At 39.1% G+C, this 22,476-nt stretch overlaps 1 protein-coding gene across 5 annotated transcripts in view; it reads right to left on the bottom strand.

Moving 5' to 3' along the window:
• Window positions 1-1,709: 1,709 nt before the first annotated feature.
• mllt1a (MLLT1 super elongation complex subunit a) overlaps window positions 1,710-22,476 on the bottom strand; it is a 115,045-nt gene continuing 94,278 nt past the window's right edge. For 4 of the 5 annotated variants that reach the window (XM_072594019.1, XM_072594017.1, XM_072594018.1 and 1 more), the window contains exons 9-12: window positions 18,837-18,933; window positions 8,792-8,863; window positions 7,278-7,349; window positions 1,710-2,480 (exon numbers count right to left, since the gene is read on the bottom strand). In XM_072594019.1, the coding sequence (XP_072450120.1) occupies window positions 2,352-2,480; window positions 7,278-7,349; window positions 8,792-8,863; window positions 18,837-18,933 (370 nt within the window). In that variant the 3' untranslated portion in view covers window positions 1,710-2,351. Of the gene's footprint in view, window positions 2,481-7,277; window positions 7,350-8,791; window positions 8,864-18,836; window positions 18,934-22,476 lie in introns of those variants that run through there. The other variant, XR_011964019.1, reaches the window with a different exon arrangement.

Below are 22,476 nucleotides of genomic sequence, written 5' to 3'. Positions count from 1 at the left end.
ATATTAGCAGTAATCTTCTTGCACTACCCTCCCCACCAATCCCATCATCCCTATAGCCCGTATGCCCTTCAAAGGCAAGGCCATTCAGAAGCCCAAATGATATTTCATTCTCACTGCAGCCTCTGATTTGGGTAATGTAGCATTTACTCAGGCTTCAAAAGGGCTAACACGAGATACCGAATGGTGCAAGATGTGCTAACGTCCTTTTTCAGTATAAAGGTATGACTTGTCTGGAGATGTTATCCTGATTATTCCCATTGTGTAAGGCTTTGGATTAGAATTTCAAAACATTGCTGAAAAGAATTGAAACCCCTTTGTAAATGCAGTATGCCCTGTCCAGCTCCAGAAATTGCTATGCTTTATCTATAGCAATACTGACACGATTTGAAATAATACCATGGAATCTACTTCTGATGATGCGATTCCACTGGTGGTGGTTATTCCAACCCTTTTTTATTAGAATATTTAGGACAACGCTACATTATAAAAGACAGTCCTCTTCTGTACTGGAACACTAATAACGATTAGTCTTGGGTAGCTTTTGAACTTCAATTTTTCAAAAAATGGGCAGGGCACTACTCTGGCAATTGGAAGGATGACCTACAAATTTTATCGAACCATGCGTTAGTTATGGTACAACATCAGCTTGTGAAGGACTTTTGCTTGCCGTTAAAAAAACAAAAACAAGTGAATGACAACGTTGCTATTTTTGGTACAAGTGGTGATCCAAATGAGAAATGGGGTTCAAACTAGAAGCTGACAACTACTCTCCAGTAAATACATAGGCACTCCTCCAGGTTTAGAGATACCATTGAAAAGTTCAAATGTAACATTTATCTTGGCTTTTTCTGGCTATTCTGCAACCTGCTACAATATTCACCTTCCAGGACAGGCTACATGCTGGCCACCTTACCAACAAGCTGAAAAATGCTGATGGCACACTGTGCCACAGCCCCTGTGTGACAATGTAGCCATCCTGAGACACAGTGTCAAGAACTGAATTCAATACTTCAGATGGGGTCATACCAGAGCTTTCTACAGTTTTAGTGCAACTTTCCTTTCTGTTGCAGCTCCTATTTCCTTGGCCTATTGAATAGATTTTTTAAATATACTTGTCCCTTAGCTTGTAAAGATTTTGATATTGGGATTCCTTTACATCCATCAGTCATGGATTCACAACATTTACAGAATTCTTAGGTTCAAAATGGATGATATCAAACGTTCCCACATTGAACTCTAAATTTGCACTTTTATTGATATCTCTTTTCAACATTCTACTATGACAGATTTACCGATCGCCTCACTTAGTGTCTGCAAAAGGAAATGCATGGTTAACAGTTCTTTAGAGGAAAAATTGTAGTGAAACAAAATGCAGATGGAGTGTTTATGGATCAGCAAAAGACAACAATAAGATTCCACATGAGCTTGTTGACAAATGTTAGGCAAATAAGAATTAACAGATTGTGGCAGGGAAATAGACCTGTAACCTAAAGGAAAAAGGATGGTATGGTTTAATAGCAGATGAATGAAATGTCTTTACAGGCTAGGTCGAGGAGGGGTAGGACAAATGGTCTCTTGCGTTGTAAAATTCTTTTAATTTTGGTGCCTTTCTGCGTAGCAAGTTTAAAAAATTGCTTAATTAGGTATTATTTAAAATAAATGTGTTAAAAATGTGCACATATTATGGAAGTGGAAAGGATAGTCAGTACTCAAAGGGTTCAAAAATATATATTCTTTAGATAATATACAATGCAATAGATCTGTACTGGATTCTGAGACCACATTAGTGAAACCAAGTTCAGTAATGTGCCTAGCACTTTACAGAATTTTATTTCCACAGTAAAATTGTATCATTTGGCATTTTATTAGAAACCACAGAATTCTTCGGTTCACATCAGGGATGTAGCTCATTTGTTCTTGCAGAATATATACATTAATTCTATTGTCTTCAGGTAAAATTTCACACGTTCACTAAAAACTAAAACAAAAGTCCCATCAAATATTTCTTTAAAAACACTTCTTCCTTGTTCCTCTGGTAGCATGTAGAGGTGAGCACCTCTTGGAGGAGAAAGTCACTCACTATTCTTCCTTTTTCTTTGCTCCTGACCTAGTAGAATAGCTATGCTTTCGGGAATTGAGAAATGGTGAGAAAATTTACGCTTTGACAATGACTTTCTTAATCCCACGCAGTGATGGTTTTAAGTTGGGCCTCAGTTTTGAGACAAAGTATCAATATTCAGTAACATTGCCACTCATCTTCTAGGTTGTGCCTTCCATCATACAGGGATTGAAGTCCAATGTCTTAGTTTTATTTAAAAATACTACAGTCTGCATCAAAAGCCCAAGTCTTGTCATGTGGCTGTAGCCTCTAAGTAACTCTGTAGCTTACGGACGGTGGTTTCATCCAGTGAGAAAAGGTCAAAGTCAAAGGTTGTGTTTGTAACATTGAAATGTCCTGTTTCTTCAATCAGGTTTACAATCTGTAGAAGGAAAACAAAGATCACTTGAAACCAGGCTCAGAAATTCTGATCAAATCTTTAGATTCTTACCCAAGTCAATTTTGATGGAAAATCATGGAAGGTACACAATGGACAATATAGCAAAAATGCAGCACAGTACTTGGTGCTGATAGTAATGTTTAACCACAAAGAGATTATTTCATTCTGTGGGAAGAATAGTAATATTGGTTGATTGTGAAACAAATTAATGTATAACTTCAATTGGATAAATGCTTCAGTACCACACACTTGTATATTTAAGTAATGTATTTTTCATTTACAAAATTTACTCCCCAGTTTCAGTAACAGCTACTAAACTCTCCCATCCATTCAAAATCATTAATTTAAAACACATTTTCTATTTACTGTGCAATAAGATATTGACTTAAGAGGAGTTGACGAGAAAAGGAGAACCATGCAAAAGTTTAACTTCAACAGGAACCAATTTGCTTTTCACTGTTAGAAATAACTTGATTTATATTGTCCTTTTCATGACTTTGGTACATTTTAGCAGCTTTACATATAATAAGGGGTGACAGTAGCGTAACAGCAATATCATTGGACTAGTAATCCAGAAACCCAGTCTAATCTTCTGACAAGGCTTCAAAACCCACCACACCAGATGGTAAGACTGAATTCCGTGAACTCTGGAATTAAAAGCTAGCCTCATGCCAAACATGTAATGATTGTTGTAAAAACCCATCTGATTCTTTAACGTCCATTAAGGAAAGAAAATCTGCTATCTATCTGGTCTGACCTATATGTGAACAGACCCACAGCAATATGATTGGTTATTAGCTGACAGACAAGAAGTACTGACCCAGCCAGCAATGTCCGCATCTTATTAATTAATTTTTTTTAAAAATTAAGTACTATTGTAACGTAGGAAAACATGGTAGCCAACTTTAACAAGCCCCATATCCAGCAAAGAGACGATGACCAGATAATCTGCATTATAATGCATATTAGAGACAAATGCTGTTCCAGATATTTACTTAGTTTTTGAATAATGTCATTTAAGCTTTGGAGTAGTTAGAACCTTATTTTACCACCAATATCCAAAACGTAGTACGCTCTCAACAAAGTGGCAGTCTTGATTTTATGTTTGAACCTCCAATCCATTTGACTCAGAGATGAAAGCTCTACCAATGAGCCACGGTTGAGACCACCCCATGATGATTTCAAATTGACTCCATTCATTCACATGATGATCAATATTTATGGCCTGTCCTTAACTGCCCTTAAGAGGACAATGGTGAACTGTCTTCTTGAACTGCTGCAGTCCAGGTGCTGCAGATATATCTACAGCGTTGTCAGGAAGGGAGTTCCAGGATTTCAACCCAGCAATAGCAAATGAATGGCAATATCGTCCAAGTCAGGATGATGTGTGGCTTGAAGGAGAACTTGCAGATTTTTATATTCCTATTGTATCCACTGCCATAGTCCTAAGAAGTACTTGAGGTTGCAGGTTTGGGAAGTCCCTCAGTGAGTCCTGTAGATGGTGCTCACTGCTGTCACTATGTGTTGTTGGTCAAGCGAGTGAATTTCCAAGGTTTCAGATAGAATGTCAATCATTCTTAACCCTAGATGGTGTTAAGCATCTGAGTATTATTGGAGCTGTGCCCATTCAGGCAAGTGGAGAGTATTCCAGCACACACCTCACTTGTGCCTTGTAAATGGTGGATGTGCTCTGAGGGATCAGAAGTTAAGTTAGTCACTGCAGAATTGGTAGCCTCTGACCCTGCTCTTGCATTTATATGGCTGTTCCTGTTCAGTTTCTAGTCAATGGTAAGCTCCAAAATGTTACAAGTGGAGTACTGAACAATGGTAATGCCCAGGCAAACAACTGGATTCTCTCTTCTTTGAGACGGTCATTATCTGGCACCTGTCTGGCACAAATATTACTTAACACCTAGTGGCCCAAGCCTGAATCATGACTAGCTCTGAATATTGTGCAGTCATCAGTGAATATTCATATTTTGGCCTTGTGATTGAAAACAAGGTCATTATTGAAACTGCTGAAGATGGTTGGGTCTAGAACACTACCCTGAGGAACTGCAGAGGTATCCTGGACTGAGGTGACTGAGCACCTATAACCACTACCTTCTTCCTTTGTGCTAGATATGACTCCAATCAGTAGAGTGCCTTCCCCTTAGGTCCAGTTTTGATAGGGGGCTCCTTGATGTCATGCTTGGTGAAACACAAAATTATATTGAGGTTAAATTCTCACTTCTCAATTCCAGGAAACTTAAGTGCACTGTGGCTTGGAAAGTGGGAAGCTGCTGCAGCACTTTGAATAATTTGTAATTTCTTGAAGACTGAGGCCTAATAGAAATATATTCAGAAATCAAGTCATGCGGTAAGGAGTTCAAATTTTGATAGTACCAGGTGAAAGCGAGAGACAGAAAGAGGAAAATGTGAAAATAGTAACAGGATAAATGTGGAAAAGAACCAAATCTATTTAAAGTCCTGCAACTTCAGATTTATATTTAAAGTTACAACTGCTGCAGAAATGCTGAAACAGGACAGTATAAAGTTAATTATGTCGCCATATGGCTGAGAACCACATACTCTGAGTAAGAACAGAAGCAGAAATTTGGACAGTGCAGATTGATGGCATCCATTTCCAAGTACGACACTCATGTTAATTGAATTGCAAAGGACTCCAAACTGCCTACTCAGTGGTTCAACTCTCTGAGCAAACATTTTCTGTAAATGTGTAACACCTTGCAGGCAAATCTGAGGGTTAAAATTAAGCACTTTAATCAAAATTGTTTACTTTTTGCATGCTACAAGCATTACTTCTGCAGATGGATTTTCAGTTGGACAAAGATTTCATGATGGCAAGTCAAACAAACCACTGAAACGTTGCAGCAATGGATTGGTTATTTCCTGTTACTTGCCAACTCTAATTTGTCAACAGCTAAGAAACAATGAGTGAATTAATCATATAGTTTTCTGCTGTTTATTCTGCTGTTTCAGTATGCATTGGTAGTTTCCTACAGAACCAAACTGAATTTGTTCATTTTTTAAAATCTCCTCTAGGGCAGGTGGGACTTGAATCCAGACTTTCTATCCCAGAGGTTGGGACATTATCAGTAGGTCACAAGACCTTTGATTCTTTTAGCTGAAGTCAACTGGATGTCTAATTTTAGATGTTACACTTTTAAAAGTTTGCTGGAGGAGTTTTAATTATATATGAGTGGTTACATTTGAGGTCACTACTCCATGTATCTGATTTTCTTTACATGGTACAAGGACCAGGAGACACAGACTTAAGGATTTGCATAAGAGAAGTAGGTGGGATATGAGAAAGAATTTTTTAAAGCGATAAATCTGGAAAATCAGAGCAGACAGGGTTGTGAGGAGATCTTGTAGCAGCGTTAGTGTATTTACCTGTGGGCCAAAAGCACTGGGATCAAGACCCACTTCAGGATTTGGTGGCCATGGAAACTTTATCGTCACACAGCTAAACATGCTAATTATCAGTCAACAAAACCAGAGCAAGTGATTGCAGCAAAACAACAAGATTCCCAAGATAAAAACTCAAGTGAAGGCTTTTGACATGTGTTGGCACCTAATTTTAGTGGCTAATAGTGAAGGCAAGTAAAATGGCAGCCTGCATTCCAAAGTGAATGATGTGTAAAAGTAGAGAGATCTGGCTAAAATTATTCAAGGTACTATTCGGACTACAGCTGGAGTACTTTGATCAGTTTTGGGCCCCTTACCTAAGGAAACATTTACTAACATTAGAGCCACAGAAAGTTCACATGGCTGAAATTGGGAGGCCAGACTGTTTTATGAGGAGAGGTTGAGTAGGTTAGATCTGTTCTCATTGGATTTTAGAAGAATGAGAGGTGACCCTATCGAAATAAACAAGATTCGTAGGGAATTTAACAGGGTAGATGTGGAGAGGTTGCTTCCCCTTGTGGGTGCGAGTCAAGGACCTCACGGCATGACCTCAGAATAAAGGGTCACAGATTTAAGACAGATTTGAGGGGGAATTTCTTCTTTCAGAGGCTAGTGAATCTATGGAATTATTTGATGTATAGGGCTTTCAAGGCTGAGTCATTTAAGTAAATTCAAGGCTGGGGTGTACAGATTTTTGATCAGAAAGGGACCCAAGAGTTTAAGGGAAAACGTAGAAAATGGAGTTGAGTGTTATAAGATCAGCCATGATCTCACTGAATAGCACAGCAGATTTGATGGGCTGAATGGACTACTTCTGCTCCTACATTTTAAAGCATCCTGGTTCTGAGAGACTACCATATATGCACACATTCATGAGGGAGATGGAAGCAAAGAAGAACAATAATTTCAATGAGGAAACCAGTTGGGCAGCTGAGGAAAATAAACGAGAAGGGTTCCAGGGATAAAGCAGGAAATGGAACTGACTGCTGCTTCACAGGAAGCCAGCATGGACTCCTTCTATTCCATAATGACTCGATCATATTTCCCCACATGGAATCAGCCTGGTAAAAATCAAATCAAAGACAGATCCATAAAATAGATTCAAAAGTATGAAAAAAGTGTTTAAAGCTTGCCAAGATTGCAAATGCTTTAATGGGGAGCCAAATCACAAATTTAGATTACTCAACTGGTACCTATGCAGAAGGGGAAAAAAAAATTAATTTTGCTTAAAGAGCATGCAACCAGATATTAACATTATTCGACACATATTGTGATTTTAATTAAAATCACCTGAGCACTTAAAGGAGCAATACTATCAAGTTAAAAAAAAGTTGGTATGCGCTTTCCAAGGGTGCATTTATAATTTACCTGTTGTAACACATTGCGTTCTCGTAATGCCATCAACCTGCGATGCAGATCTACCAACTCTTCTGTATATGACTGCAGAAAGGAAAGTGAATATTAGAGTTTTTACCTTGGCAGGATGTGGGAGAACACTCCTGCTTCTCCACTTTTCTCTTCTCCACAAATTTCTCCTGAAAACCTCTCCTGTGTTCCTCTCCTAATATCCTCTTCTCTGACGCCAGGTAAAAAACTGTAACTCTCACTAGGCAGACTCTGCCATTGCTACAGCAGCTAGGGCTGTCCCTACTCCAGTTAGATTGCGCTGCGATGATGCAGCTCCATGACAGTCTATGTTCTGAAGTCAGAATGTCCAGTTTTGTGAAGGGCTGGTAAATATGATGAATTTTGGGGGTACTGATGTGCAAGAAAAAATGCCTCCAGTATCACTGCACCAGTTTTTGGTGCCCTTCTTGAATTAATCCTCAACAGCAATAATTTGGGCTCTTGGAAACCTCAAAGCAAGTTATATTGTCACCAGTTCTTATAATACTGCTCATAAAACAGTTGCACAAAACAAAACTAAGGAAGCCGATTATTGGAAAAAGAAAATAAATAAAAACACATTTACATTCATACATAATATCCTTGCAAATGCAATTAATAAAACACATTAATTCCCTTTAAGACAGTCACTTGAGCATGACAGGTTCCTAAAACTCCTAATCTGCCTACATTACATAAAAGATATTGGAATATAGGCATCTAACAGCTGAAGTGTTCTGAACCAATAAGGAATCAGCTTTCCATTATTTTCTTGCCTTGGGCCATTTTTGCGGAATGTGTCACTCCCATTAACTTTGGCCAGTTCAGATATCCAGTCACATGATTGGATTCATTAAAGAGAAGTGGCACAGAGGAGACAGCTCTCTCGAGCTACAACAAGGCTAGGACTAGGATAGGAACAGAAGCAGGCATTCACCAAATCAAACTTGCTCCTCCATTCAACACAATTGTGACTGATCAAATACTCCCTTATCTTTTACCCACACTATCCCCCATAATCTTTCATGCCTACTGATAATTGAAAATTGTTCAATCTTTACTCTAAACACCCAAAACCTGAGCTTCCACAGCTCTCTGGGGTACAGAATTCCAAAGATTCATCACCCTTTACATAAAAGTCCTTCTGCTCCTCTTGGAGGATAATGGCATGCCCCTCATTTTTAAATTGTGCCCCCGGACCTCCAACAACAGGGGGAAGCCATGAATAGCCAGGAACGTCCTTCCTAATTAATTCAACATCAAATTCATTCTGAAAATGCACCACACAAGTCTTTGTTACTTTATGTCCACACTCGGTACGGATATCATTCATTAAATAAACTGTAACTAAAATTTGCATAGATGGTAGTATCATTAAAAAGCACCTGCAATCAAGTCTGACAATATTGGAATAAAAATAAAACAAAACATTTTATACAAAGCTACTGCAGAAGGTTATGACTAATTATCAATGAAATTCCTTGAAAATTGTTTACCTTGTCTTGCAATCCTTTTTTAAATAGCTTTTCAGGTTTTTCACAGTTTTCAGGACTTTTTCTGCCAGATGTCTGTAATAGAGATGAATATAAATATTCATAAGTCAATTAGCTGTTCTAAAGGGATTCTTTTTCTATAGCAAGTATTTACAGAACAATATTCACTTCCATTTCTCAAATATATTTTTACATATTGGTTATCTGCATAGTTCCTCAATTTTAAAGTATTTCATTTTATTTCAGTGCACCATTACATCTGCAGTTAAAAGCAAAGAGGACAACTGGCTCAATGGATAGACAAAACAAATAGGATGCAGAAGCAGAAGAGTCAATCAGCCTCTTGGTCCTGCTTCATCTTTTAACAAGATCATGGCTGATCTGATTACGGCTTCAACTTAGGAACTGATCTACTTTGGTTTGTTAAGCTCTGCTACTGTTGAACAGCCTCCAAAGGATACAAGATTGCCCTATGCTGATTCCTTCTCTTTTACAGAGAAGTACATGACCTTCGACAGCCCCAATCCAGTGGTTCTATCATGACAACATACTTTCATCATAGATGCTCAGCAATTAAGAAAAATGGAGCAGGGAGATTCTATGCTAAATCAATGCCTCTAAAGTTGGCTATCAAGGTTATGAGCATCCCTACTGGTAAACACTGCTGATTTCCTGCCAATTCAAAGGGATAGAAATAATTTACAGAAAAGTAGTATTCAGATTTTTACTGAATTCAAATGTTGGAATTCAATGCATGTTCCCAGAACGTGGACCTGGTGCTCTGGATTACTCGCCTAGTGACAATATCACTACATCACCACCTCCTTAAAAGTGATGAGGCCAACTGGTAAACGTTTGTTTTTTCATTATTTTGGTGAAGACTGCTGGCCCAGAAATCAAAGCAAATCCCTGTACTTCTTTCATTGGTATTGCAGATATATGTGTCATGATGATGCTTGATTTGGCCCTTGGTTTAAAACCTCATCCAAAATCATCACTCATGCCAGTCCAGCATTCCCTCAGCACTGTTGTGAACTGTCTGACTAAATTCTTGCTCAAGTGAAGCTTAGGTTCACAACCTTCCGAGTCCAAGATAGAAAAGTTCATAATCGGAGGAAGGAAATGTACTGGCGAGAAAGACCATGTCTGAGAAAGACCAGTGGAGATCTGAGAAAGGCATGTCATATACAAGCTGAAGATGTGAATTATTTCATAATCCAGTTTCAGCCCCAGTTGGTGTGAATGTTCCATTGTCTGATGGAATTCCCTTTCTGACAGCATTGTGGGTTTACCTACAGCACATGAACAGCAGCAGTTAAAGTAGACAGCTCACCAACACCTTCTCAGAGGCAACTCGGAATGGACAATAAATGCTGGCCCAGCCAGCAACACCCATGCCCCACATACAAATGAAAGTGAAGAAATCTTTACAAGGTGCCAGAGGGACCACATTTATAGTACTCTGAGCAGTTTTGATCTCCTTAAGGAAAAATATATTTTCACTGCAGGCAGTTAAGAAAAGGTTAATGAGGAAAATTCTGTGTGTAGACAGACTGTCTTACGAGCAAAAGCTAAATAGGCTGGGGCACCACATGCTGGAGTTTAAAAGAATAAGAGACAATCTCATTGCAACACACAGGATTCTTAAAGCGCTTGACAGGTTAAATGCTGAAAAGATGCTTCCCTTCATGGGAGAGTCTAGCATCAGGGTGCATAATCTCAGGATAAAGGGGTGCCAATTTAAGAATGAGATAAGGAGGATTTTTTTTTCTCTCAGAAGGACTGAGTGTCTTTGGAACTCCTTGCGCAGTGAGCTGTGGGGAGCAGAGTCCTTGTGTGCATTAAAGGTTGAGATAGTAGATTCTTGATCAACAATTATGGGGAGAACATAGAAAAGTGGACACAAGGAAATCAGATCAGCCTAGATCCTACTGAATGCCAGAGCAGGCTTGAGGGGCCGAGTGGCCTATTCCTGTTCCTATTTCTTATGATCTATGGTCATTTGGTCCTATATTATGTGATACTCAGGATTGAAACCAATTTTCCTTTATTTCCATCTCAAAAATAATAATGGAAGGCTCAGCCAGAAGATGTTAGAGAACTGTTAAGCAAGTAGGCCATTTGGACCTCCAAGCCTGCTCCACCATTCAACAAGATTATGGCTGCTGTGCCTAAGCACCATATTCCCATTTATCCCAATAATCTTTGACTGTTTTGCAAACAAGAATCTATCCATAGTCATCTTTAAAACATTAAATAACCCTGTCTCAACTACCTTCAGAAGCAAGAAGTTCCAAAGTTGTATGATCCTCAAAAACAAATTCCTCTAAGCTCTGACCTAATAAGATCACCCTTAATTTCAAAACCATGGCACCTAGTATTGGACTTACCTGCGACAGGAAACATTCTTTCAACATCCACCTTGACAACACCATTCAGAGTCTTATATAAACTTCAATCAAATCACCCCTTTCTCTTCTATACTGAAGTGAAAACAAGCCCAGCCTGTCTAACTTTTCCTCATAAGACAATCTTTCAGTTCAGGTAAGAAGACAGCAAACTACCTCTGTAGGTACCTACAAGAGAAAGTGCAAAACCTGACCTACTCTTGGGAAACAAGGCAGGGCAAGTGACTGAGATGTCAGTGGGGGAGCACTTTGGGGCCAGCCACCATAATTCTACTTGTTTTAAAAAAGTGATGGAAAAGGATAGACCAGATCTAAAAGTTGAAGTTCTAAATTGGAGAAAGGCCAGTTTTGACAGTATTAGGCAAGAACTTTCGAAAGCTGATTAGGGGTAGATGTTCGCAGGTAAAGGGACGGCTGGAAAATGGGAAGCCTTCAGAAATGAGATAACGAGTATATTCCTGTTAGAGTGTAAGGTAAGGCTGATAGGTATAGGGAATGCTGGATGACTAAAGGAATTGAGGGCTTGATTTAAAAAAAAGAAGGAAACATATATCAGGTACAAACAGGACAAATCAAGTGAATCCTTAGAAGAGTATAAAGGCAGTAGGAGTATACTTTAGAGGGAAGTCAGGAGGGCTAAAAGGGGATATGAGATAGCTTTGGCAAATAGAGTTAAGGAGAATCCAAAGAGTTTTTACAAATACATTAAGGACAAAAGGGTAACAAGGGAGAGAATAAGGCCCCTTAAAGATCAGCAAGGCGGCCTTTGTATGGAGCTGCAGAAAATGTGGGAGATACTAAACGAGTATTTTGCATCAGTATTTACTGTGGAAAAGGACATGGAGGATATAGAATGGAGGGAAATAGATGGTGACATCTTGAAAAATGTCCATATTTTTCATGGAAACAGACCCTTCGGTCCAACTCGTTCATGCTGACCAGATATCCCAACCCAATCTAGTCTCACCTGCCAATACTCAGCCCATATCCCTCCAAACCCTTCGTATTCATATACCCATCCAAATGCCTTTTAAATGTTGCAATTGTAATAAATAGCTTTAAATTGAGGGGTGATAGATATAGGATAGATGTCAGAGGTAGTTTCTTTAATCAGAGAGTAGTAAAGGTATGGAATGCTTTGCCTGCAACGGTAGTAGATAGAGATATCCATAAAGGAGGAAGTGCTGGATGTCTTGACACGCATAAAGGTGGATAAATCCCCAGGACCTGATCAGATGTACCCTAGAACTCTGTGGGAGGCTAGCGAAGTAATTGCTGGGCCTCTTACTGAAATATTTGTCTCATTGATAGTCACAGATGAGGTGCCAGAAGACTGGAGGTTGGCCAACGTGGTGCCACTGTTTAAGAAAGGTGGTAAGGACAAGCCAGGGTACTATAGACCAGTGAGCCTGACGTCGGTGGTGGGCAAGTTGTTGGAGGGAATCCTGAGGGACAGGGTGTACATGTATTTTGATAGGCAAGGACTGATTAGGTATAGTCAACATGGCTTTGTGCGTGGGAAATCATGTCTCACAAATTGATTGAATTTTTTGAAGAAGTAACAAAGAGGATTGATGAGTGGTAGATGTGATCTATGTGGACTTCAGTAAGGCGTTACACCAGGATTCCCATGGGAGCCTGGTTAGCAAGGTTAGATCTCATGGAATACAGGGACAACTAGCCATTTGGGTACAGAACTGGCTCAAAGGTAGAAGACAGAGGATGGTGGTGAAGGGCTGTTTTTCAGACTGGAGACCTGTGACCAGTGGAGTGCCACAAGGATCGGTGCTGGGTCCACTTCTTTTCGGCATTTATATAAATGATTTGGATGTGAGCATAAGAGGTATAATTCGTAAGTTTGCAAATGACACCAAAATTGCTGGTGTAGTGGACAGCAAAGAAGGTTACCTTCAAGGGATCTTGATCAGATGGGCCAATGGGCTGAGGAGTTTAATTCAGATAAATGTGAGGTGCTACATTTTGGGAAAGCAAATCTTAGCAGGACTTATACACTTAATGGAAAGGCCCTAGGGAGTGTTGCTGAACAAAGAGACCTTGGAGTGCAAGTTCATAACTCCTTGAAAGTGGAGTTGCAAGTAGATAGGATAGTGAATAAGGTATGCTTTCAGAGTATTGGTCAGAGTATTGAGTACAGGAGTTGGGAAGTCATGTTGCAGCTGTACAGGACATTGGTTATGGTACTGTTGGAATACTGCATGCAATTCTGGTCTCCTTTCTATCGGAAAGATGTTGTGAAACTTGAAAGGGTTCAGAAAAGATTTACAAGGATGTTATCACAGTTGGATGATTTGAGCTACAGGGAGAGGTTAAATAGGGTGGGGCTGTTATCCCTGGAGCGTCAGTGGCTGAGGGGTGAGCTTGTAGAGGTTTACAAATTATGAGGGGCATGGATAGGATAAATAGACAAAGTCTTTTCCCTGGGGTGGGGGAGTCCAGAACTAGAAGGCAAAGTTTAGGGTGAAAGGGGAAAGATATGAAAGAGACCTAAAGGCAACCTTTTCACGCAAAGGGTGGTATGTGTATGCAATGAGCTGCCAGAAGAAGTGGTGGAGGCTAGAACATAGAACATCACAGTGCAGTACAGGCCCTTCAGCCCTCAATGTTGCACCGACCAGTCATACCAATCTGAAGCCCATCTAACCTACACTATTCCATGTACATCCATATGTTTGTCCAATGACGACTTAAATGCACTTAAAGTTGGCGAATCTACTACCATTGCAGGCAAAGCATTCCATACCTTTACTCCTCGCTGAGTAAAGAAACTACCTCTGACATCTATCCTATATCTATCACCCCTTAACTTAAAGCTATTTATTACAATTGCAACATTTAAAAGGCATTTAGATGGGTATATGAATACGAAGGGTTTGGAGGGATATGGGCTGAGTGCTGGCAGGTGAGACTAGATTGGGTTGGGATATCTGGTCAGCATGAACGAGTTGGACCAAAGGGTTTGTTTCCATGCTGTACATCTCTATGACTCTATGACAAACTCCTTACTTTTATGTTCAAATGCGCTCCAAATAAAGGATAACATCCAGTAGCTTTTTTAATTACAACTGTACCTGCATCTGCACAAGATCACATACACCTAAGAATTCGTCAATCGTTCTCTGCGTAAATGATTTTCTTTATTTTTTACACTCAAGTGAACAAAGGTGGCACAGTGGCTAAGTGGTTAGCACTGCTGCCTCACAGCTCCAAGGACCCAGGTTCGATTCCAGCCTTGGGCAATTGCCTGTGTGGCATTTGCACATCTTCCCCATGTCTGCATGGGTTTCCTCCCATAGTCCAAAGATGAACACGCCAAGTGAATTGGCCATGCTAGAACTGCCCATTGTGTTAGATGCATTCGTCAGAGGGAAATGGGTCTGGGTTGGTTACTCTTTGGAAGGTTGGTGTGGACTTCTTGGGCCGAATGGCCTGTTTCCATACTGTGTGGAATCTAATCTAAACTTCATATTTTTGCACATTCTACTCCAGCTGCCAGATTTTGCCCAATCTCTTAATCCATCAGTCTGCACCCTTGCTATGTGATCTTCATAATTCCTACGTATTATTGTGCCATCCATAAATTTAGCCTCATGCTTTTATTTTCAACTCAGTACTTTATATAAATAATACAAAGTTAAGTACCCAGCACAGACTCTCTGCAGAATACCACTCGTCACATCCTGCTGTTCTGATAAGGAACCAATTATGCTTTCTCTTAGTTTTCTACCAGCCACTCGATCTTCTGCACATGATAATGTGTTAACCCTTACATCACAATCTCCTACTCGATGCAATAGTCTTTTATGCAGAAATTTTTCAAATTCTTTCTGGAAAATCAAGTACAGGATATCAATGAATTCTCTTTTACCTAAAATTCATGCTACTCCTTCAAAGAATTCCACAAATTGGTTAAACAGGATTTTCCTTTCACAAAATCATACTGACTCTTCCCAAGAATATTCTTGAAGTGCCCAGTAATAATCTGCTTAGTGAATGACAGACATCAAGCTAATTGGTCCAACGTTTCCTGTTTCTGGTCTCCCTTGCATCTTGATGGAGGGTTTATATTGTCATCTTCCAATCTGATAAAACCTTCCAAATTCCCAAAAATTTTGGAAAATGAACACCAATGCATCTACTACCCAATAGCCTCCTCTTTTACGACCCTAAGATGAAGTCCATCATGAGCTAGAGACCTATTAACCTGCAGCTCCACTGGTTTGCTGAGTATAAATTTCCCAGAGATTATAATTTCACCAAGTTCATCTTTGCCTTCAGCCCTCTGATTTACAAGTAGCAGTAGATTTTTTTTGTATCCCTTATAGTGAAGACGGATCCCGTTTGAACATTGCTGCTCCAATTACCTTCCCTCTCCATATCTGACAGGCTGCTTGTTTCATGACTGCTTGGCTCTTTAAAAGCCACTTCAAAATTTGTTCTGACAATCAGTCATCTTAATTTCCTTTCAATGTTTCAGGTGCTGCAACTGCAGAAAGGTACAGGCTACAGTCTTGTGAGTGAACATTAACAGGTTTATTTAAACATAACTACTTATAAGGCATGGTGAGAGGTCATGTAAATGCAGCCTTCCAGATTCTGGCTCCAGTTCCAACACATTTGATGTCGTTACTTTGTTATAACTCCTTTCACACAATCAATTAATGATTTTCTCCATAGTAAAGAGTGTTCCAGCACATAATTTCAATACCCAGCAGACAACTTATGAAGTACAGAGATACTGTTGGATAGTTCCCTGCAGAATTAACTGGCCCCGATAAAAAGAAAATACACAGATAATTATACTTTTCAAAACAGTCAGTGGTGTAGAGTAGGGAACCTATCTAACTGCATGACAGACTTTGAAACTGAAATTTTTTACATAAAGTGTACAAGATTGCTCATATATTAGTTGATTCCAATAATACTGTATGTAGGGAGTTAAACCCAAGACCAGTCTTCAGCTAAAATGGATTTAAGGGAGGAAGTGAATTACAGCAAAGTACAAAAATGTAATTCAGTCTCCTCTTTAAACCATACATCATTTTTATATTTCGATATTATCACCACACACCAGACTAGCAATACAGACCAAGGTCAATTTGCACAATGGCCTGCAACGATTCTTTGAAAGAGCTATCTAATTGGTCCACTCCTTTGTTCTTTCCTGTAACTTTCTACTTTAAATCCCTTTGGAAGGTAATGTTTAATCTGCTTCCACCACCCTTTCAGGCAGTGCATTCTAGATCATGAGAACTAGCTACACAGTGGTAAAGAAAGGCAGAAGGATCTGCAGCCTGCAGAGCTTGGGAAGCTCCATCTAATGGTAAAAGCATGAATCTGCAGATGTGATTGAAAGTCTCAGCAAATTTGATATGTTATATAAATACATTAATTCCATACTTAGAAAACAAATCAACTTTAGACATGTCCTGCCTGATCCATGCCCACTCAGAACAGCTAACTAGCTGCCTGGAAGTGTGAGAGAGTAATGAAAGGAAGCTTGGTTCTCTATTTCTCTAACAAAGTGGCTGGTCCTCACTCAGCTTGAAACAGTCTGAAGCAATCTGCCTGTGTTTGTAAGAGTACTGGCACATGCTACTGGTTTATATCAACGGGGTTCACAGGACTCATTAAAAATGATACTTTTTTCCCATAGATTAAACAATCACTGTAAAATATAAATCGATTCAGGAACAGTATCATCGGAATTTACTTCCTCCAGCCTGTTCTGACATTAAATGAGATCAATGCTTATTTAATTTCTTATTGAATATTGTTTAACTCTAATTTTTGACTATGCTCCATTGTCTTAGCCTCTCAAACACTGGACGTATACTCTTTCTATCTACCCTGGCTGTTGCCCTTAAAAGTCTTAAAACGTTTGATGAAATCACTCCTTATCTGTTAAACTTCCAGGAAGCAGAATCCTAGTTACATAATCTCTCTTTATAACTTAAGCCTTGGAATCCAGGTTTCACTCTGGTAAATCTATATTGCACTTTCTCTAATGGCACGCTGCCCAAAAAACAATCCACAACACTCCAGATGTGGTCGATAACTTCTACCTCCTGTATTCTAAGCTTCAAAATATGAGTGTTATCATACTGTCAGAGACTGCTGAACATAAAGTTGAAATTTCTGTTATCCACTGAAAGAAGAAAGTAACAAGATTTCATGTTTAAGAGAAAACACTACTATCTAAACACTATCTTAGGTTACTGATATTTAACATGGATAAAAGCAATAAATGTGATCACATATATTTTAAAACTGAAATCGCCACATGAACCTGATTTTAGTTTGACTTCCTTTCAGAAAATCTTTTGTTACTCTTCAGGCCCTGAGAATTCCTTCAGTTCTTGGGAGTAAATTAAAGTGCTGCAGTTTCCAGGAACTCAATTCTGCTGTTGCCCTTTGAAGTGTGAGCTTTCTTGCAGTCCTCTCATTAGCCACGAGATAAGTGGGTTTTCCCTGACTTCTTAAGCACCTCATGATTGGGGAAATTCAAACTCAAGCACAGGCTTCACTGCTCACTGGCTTAGAGCCTGCACCTGAGAAATAGCATTGATTCCTGATAGTCCTTTTTGCTTTGGTCTCCAGTTACTTTTCAGCTCTCATCATACACTCTCTTTCTCTGGCTGTTGAACTCAGGTTTACACCCCCCAATGTAGGTGTCTGGCGCTCCATAAAAAGGACCTTTTGGAAAAATTCCAGAGCTTTCCAGGATTCCAACCAAGGCTGCCAGAACACTCCTCTTTCTCAAAGGAGGCTCAATGAGATGACCAATAGACACCAACATTAATTAAACTTTAAGTTGAAAACCAAAGTTCTTAACCCTGAAGTCAGTATATAGAATTCAAATCCTGATGAAGGCTGGGCAAATCTCATCAGATATGATTTCTGCAATCTCCTCACTGTACAAACATAGCTGCTGTTTACTGTCTTTTCTATTCTGACATTAGTAAAGACAAACATTGATCAACCTATGAACTGCCATTTCTTGAGGTGTTCTAGCAATATCTAAAGCACAGCATTTTAATGATCTTACCTGTTCAAATTTAATCCTCTCTCAAAACTAAAGATGGTCTTTAAAATATTGATATGAATCACAGTAAACTAGATAAGTATGTCAAAGACCAGCATTCTATTAGCTTTATGGTTCTTTCTTATAACTGTAATTGGACTCCAAAAGCACTCTGGCCCACCATTGTTTCAAGTTTTTCACCATTTAGAAACTATTGGTGTCCAAATGTGTTTGTTCCAAAGCAATAGACCTATAATTTACCCACATTAAAATGCATTATCCACAGTATTGCCCATTCACTTAATCTATTAATATCATTCTAATTTATTATTTTGTTTATTTTATTTGTGAAACAGCTTTTATGTCATAAACATACTATGTACAAGTTTATTTATGTGTCATTCAAGGGTTAAAAAGATTAAAACAATAGAACAGGAACACTAGCACTTAGGTAACATGAGAACTTCTGAGGCTTTGCTCTTAGATCCTTTAGCAATTTACCTGTGTGCATTTTCCAACAAGCCTACAATTAAATAACCAAAGCTATGCTCGTAAATATCTATAGTACAGCACAGAAAGCTGACATGTTGAGAAGTACCTTGTTATTAGCAGCTATGTGTTTTTGAGGCTGGTCCAGGGTATTGACATTGGAGTTCTCGCTACTTTCACTTCCACTGTCGTCACTTAAACTCAATCTGAAACAAAAAGGAACACAATATAACTGATCAGTCTTGTGTGAAAAAAATCATATTGCTGGTACTGGAGTACTGGGAGACAAAAGCCTGAAATTCTCGATTATAATCTAGACTGTCTCCTGCACCAGATTACCTCATTTTATACCCCCGAAGGAAGAAATGTCATTAACAATAAATATGTCAGATGAGAAAAGATTTTTTAAAAATCGTATTCCTCTAAAGAAGAATTTAACTACAAATGGGAACACTGGCAACTGGGTCAGCCAATTGTTTTCACTTCTGAAACTTTGCCCTTGACTACTATGGCAAATCACCCATTTTTGAATTTCTCAACAAGCTGCCTTCATTAGACCAAATGAAATGCCCGTACCTACTTTTCACATCTGTTAAATCCCTTTGCCTTAGATGATACTCATCCTCATTTTGATTACCGTATATACTCATGTATAGGTTGAGTTTTGAAGACCATTTTAAAGCTGAAATTAGGGGGTTGGCTTATACACAAGTAATTAATTTCAAGGGGACGAAATTCATGCTTGGCATGAGTCAAGAAATGGACAAACAAGAGCCAAATCTCTATATAAAATAATAAATAATGAAAGGAAAAAGAATTACAGCCATTATTGAATATTTATCAATAAAATAACTGTCTCCATTCTGCCTACTACGGTAGAACAGCAATGTTGTACCGTATTGCAGTTACCAATACTGAAAAGTGCATGTAGATTTACACACACATACAAAAGGTAATAGGCATACCAGCAGGTTGTCAGGCCATCTACCAGGGGTATTTGTATAACACACAATTCATGAAATAAAAACAAGAGGAGCAGTTTAAAAAAAAGGACTGATGGTATTCTATTCAAAAATGTTCACATGAAACTGTTAATAATATGATAAACATTTTACATCAAAAAACAGATATTCACAGCAAAACCCTCTTCTCACCATATATCTCAAATATTATGGGATAGCTGCTTAAAACAAAAGTTACTGGTACATGCAAAAGTCCATTAGAATCCTTCAAATTCACTGCCCTCATCAGTTGCACCACTGAATAACTCATTCCAGTCACCTGGGTCAAGCATATCATCGTATAGATCATCTTCATCTGCATTCTCAAGAGAATCATCAATTGCTTTGTCATCACTTCAATCTGATCATAAATAGACATCCGCCTTACAATCTCAAGCATTAGAAATTCTACAATCTTTAAAGGCTTTCACAATAATTTTAGTTCTCATCTCCTTCCAAGGCTCAACAATCCACTCACATACAACTGCAAGAAATGGAGCATGCATGTTGCCACCCTTTGTGAAGCTTTCTCCCCTTCTTGCATCCAAGTGTCCCATTTCTTCCATACTAAATCCTTAAAAAGTTTATTGATGCTAACATCCAGTGGCTGCACCATGTTCGTAAGTTCTCCAGGAGTCATTGCAATGTCAGTGTTGTTAGCTCGAAGTTCACTGCTAACACATTTCACTCTGTATGGTCTGAACATATCCCAAACTAATAAGCATTTTTCTTTTCTGAGTCCACTTGGTCCCATATTCCAGACCTCCCTAATCCAAATCTTGCAGCCACCTTCATCCATTCACCCTTTTTCAAGGAGGAGGACAGCAATGCCTTTCAGAATTTGCTGTTTGGGCAAAGTTTCTGTTTAAAAATCACCATAGGCTTTAACTTTGTTCCATCTGCCATACAACCAAGTACCAAAGTGGGACTTCTTTCATGGCCAGTAGCCTTAACCAAAATTGTTTTTGCTCCAATCTTGTCCACAGATCTGCTCCCTGGCATATCAAACTTCAATGAGCTTCACCCATATTACCATTGTATGAGAGCCTGTATTCATTTTTCTTCCGATTTCTGATTACGAAGTGATGGAACGCAATTAACTTGTCATTAAGTTCTGCTGGTAGACGTTGGGCAATCTTGGTTTTCTGTCTAAGCACTAAATCATACCTTTTCATAAAGCCACTGCACCATCCGTCACTGGCTTTGAAGTTACTGAATGCATTTTTTTTTGCTTTGTTTTTAGCACATATTCTTATATGATGTTGAGTCATTATGTTTCCGTTCTGATGATACTGAATTACCCAGTCAGCAATCTTTTCTTCTAGTTGTGGTCACTTGTTCAGCTTTCCTCGGTTTGCGTAGTGCTGGTTTGGCATGGCCTTTAACTGTGTGGCTTTTTTCCTCCAATCTCAAACAAGTTTTTTAGAAACAGAACTCTCTTGCTGCTATGCTATTGTTGGTCTTCTCTGCACCTTCAATAAATTTTAGTTTAAACTGTGCTGTTTCTTCATGACATCATTTTTTCAGAAAAAATTGGGGGAGTTTTACAATAAGTTCAAGCACAACTGTACATGACATCTACTTCTAAGAAACTGAGGCAACTGCGGGAAGACAAGGCCGAGGGCTGCCATAGGGTGTCGTTGACATTTGCATTCACAGGTCAAATATATAGAGTCATAGAGATGTACAGCATGGAAACGGACCCTTTGGTCCAAAATGTCCATGCCAACCAGATATCCCAATCTCGCCACATTTGCCAGCACTTGGCCCTCTAAACCCTTCCTATTCATATAGCCATTCAGCTGCCAGCACCCAGCCCATATCCCTCCAAACCCTTCCTATTCATGCACCCATCCAAATGCCTCTTAAATGTTGCAATTGTACCAGCCTCCACCACTTCCTCTGGCAGTTCATTCCATACATGCACCACCCTCTGAGCAAAAAAGCTGCCCCTTTGGTCTCTTTTAAGTCTTTCCATTCTCACTCTAAACCTCTGTCCTCTAGTTCTGGACTCCTCCACCCCAGGGAAATGACCTTGTCTATTTGTCCTATCCATGCCCCTCATGTATGTATGTAAATATTACCTAAAGAAATATATACAGCATATATAGTTATCAACATTCAATTTAACAATTTGAAAATCACTGTGCAAATATATACTGGTGCGTGTAACATGTGATGATGCAGGTATTGCACTTGAATCAAAGATGTGCAAATCATGCCATTTAAGGCTGCATATATGGTCAGCAAGAGACCCCTGAAAAATTAGGGTCAACTTATAGATGAGGTATATGTAAAATACCAGATTTTAGCCAAAATAAGGAGTCTACTTATACATGAGATCGACCTATACACAAGTATATACAGTAGATCAGAAACTTCTCACTCTGTCTTCCTTTGCAATAAATGATATTTCCTGTTTGTTATATAAGTCTATTTAGGTGTCAGTTTTCCTCAGTTAACAGCACTTTCATCTTGAGTCTGAAGACTGTGCTCAAGGATTACAATAGAATTTGAGCTCATCGCCAACTAAATCCCTCCCTTCACAGACTTCTGAGTTGAGTGCACAGTGTATTCAAACCAGAATACAAATCTTACGATGGAAGATGATGGAGAAAAGTGGGGTGGGGGTTTCTCAATTGCTGTGTGGCTGTACAGTTTACAGGGAATATTGCTCACCACCTTAGAAAACATTCCAAAACAGGATGAAAGGGCCATTCCACTGACAGAGGCCAAGTTTTTCAGATG

The sequence above is a fragment of the Chiloscyllium punctatum genome, chromosome 24 (assembly GCF_047496795.1).
Source record: "Chiloscyllium punctatum isolate Juve2018m chromosome 24, sChiPun1.3, whole genome shotgun sequence".
Lineage (NCBI taxonomy): Eukaryota > Metazoa > Chordata > Chondrichthyes > Orectolobiformes > Hemiscylliidae > Chiloscyllium > Chiloscyllium punctatum.
The sequence above is the reverse complement of the archived record's forward strand: the minus strand, read 5'-3'. Positions and strand labels throughout refer to the sequence as shown.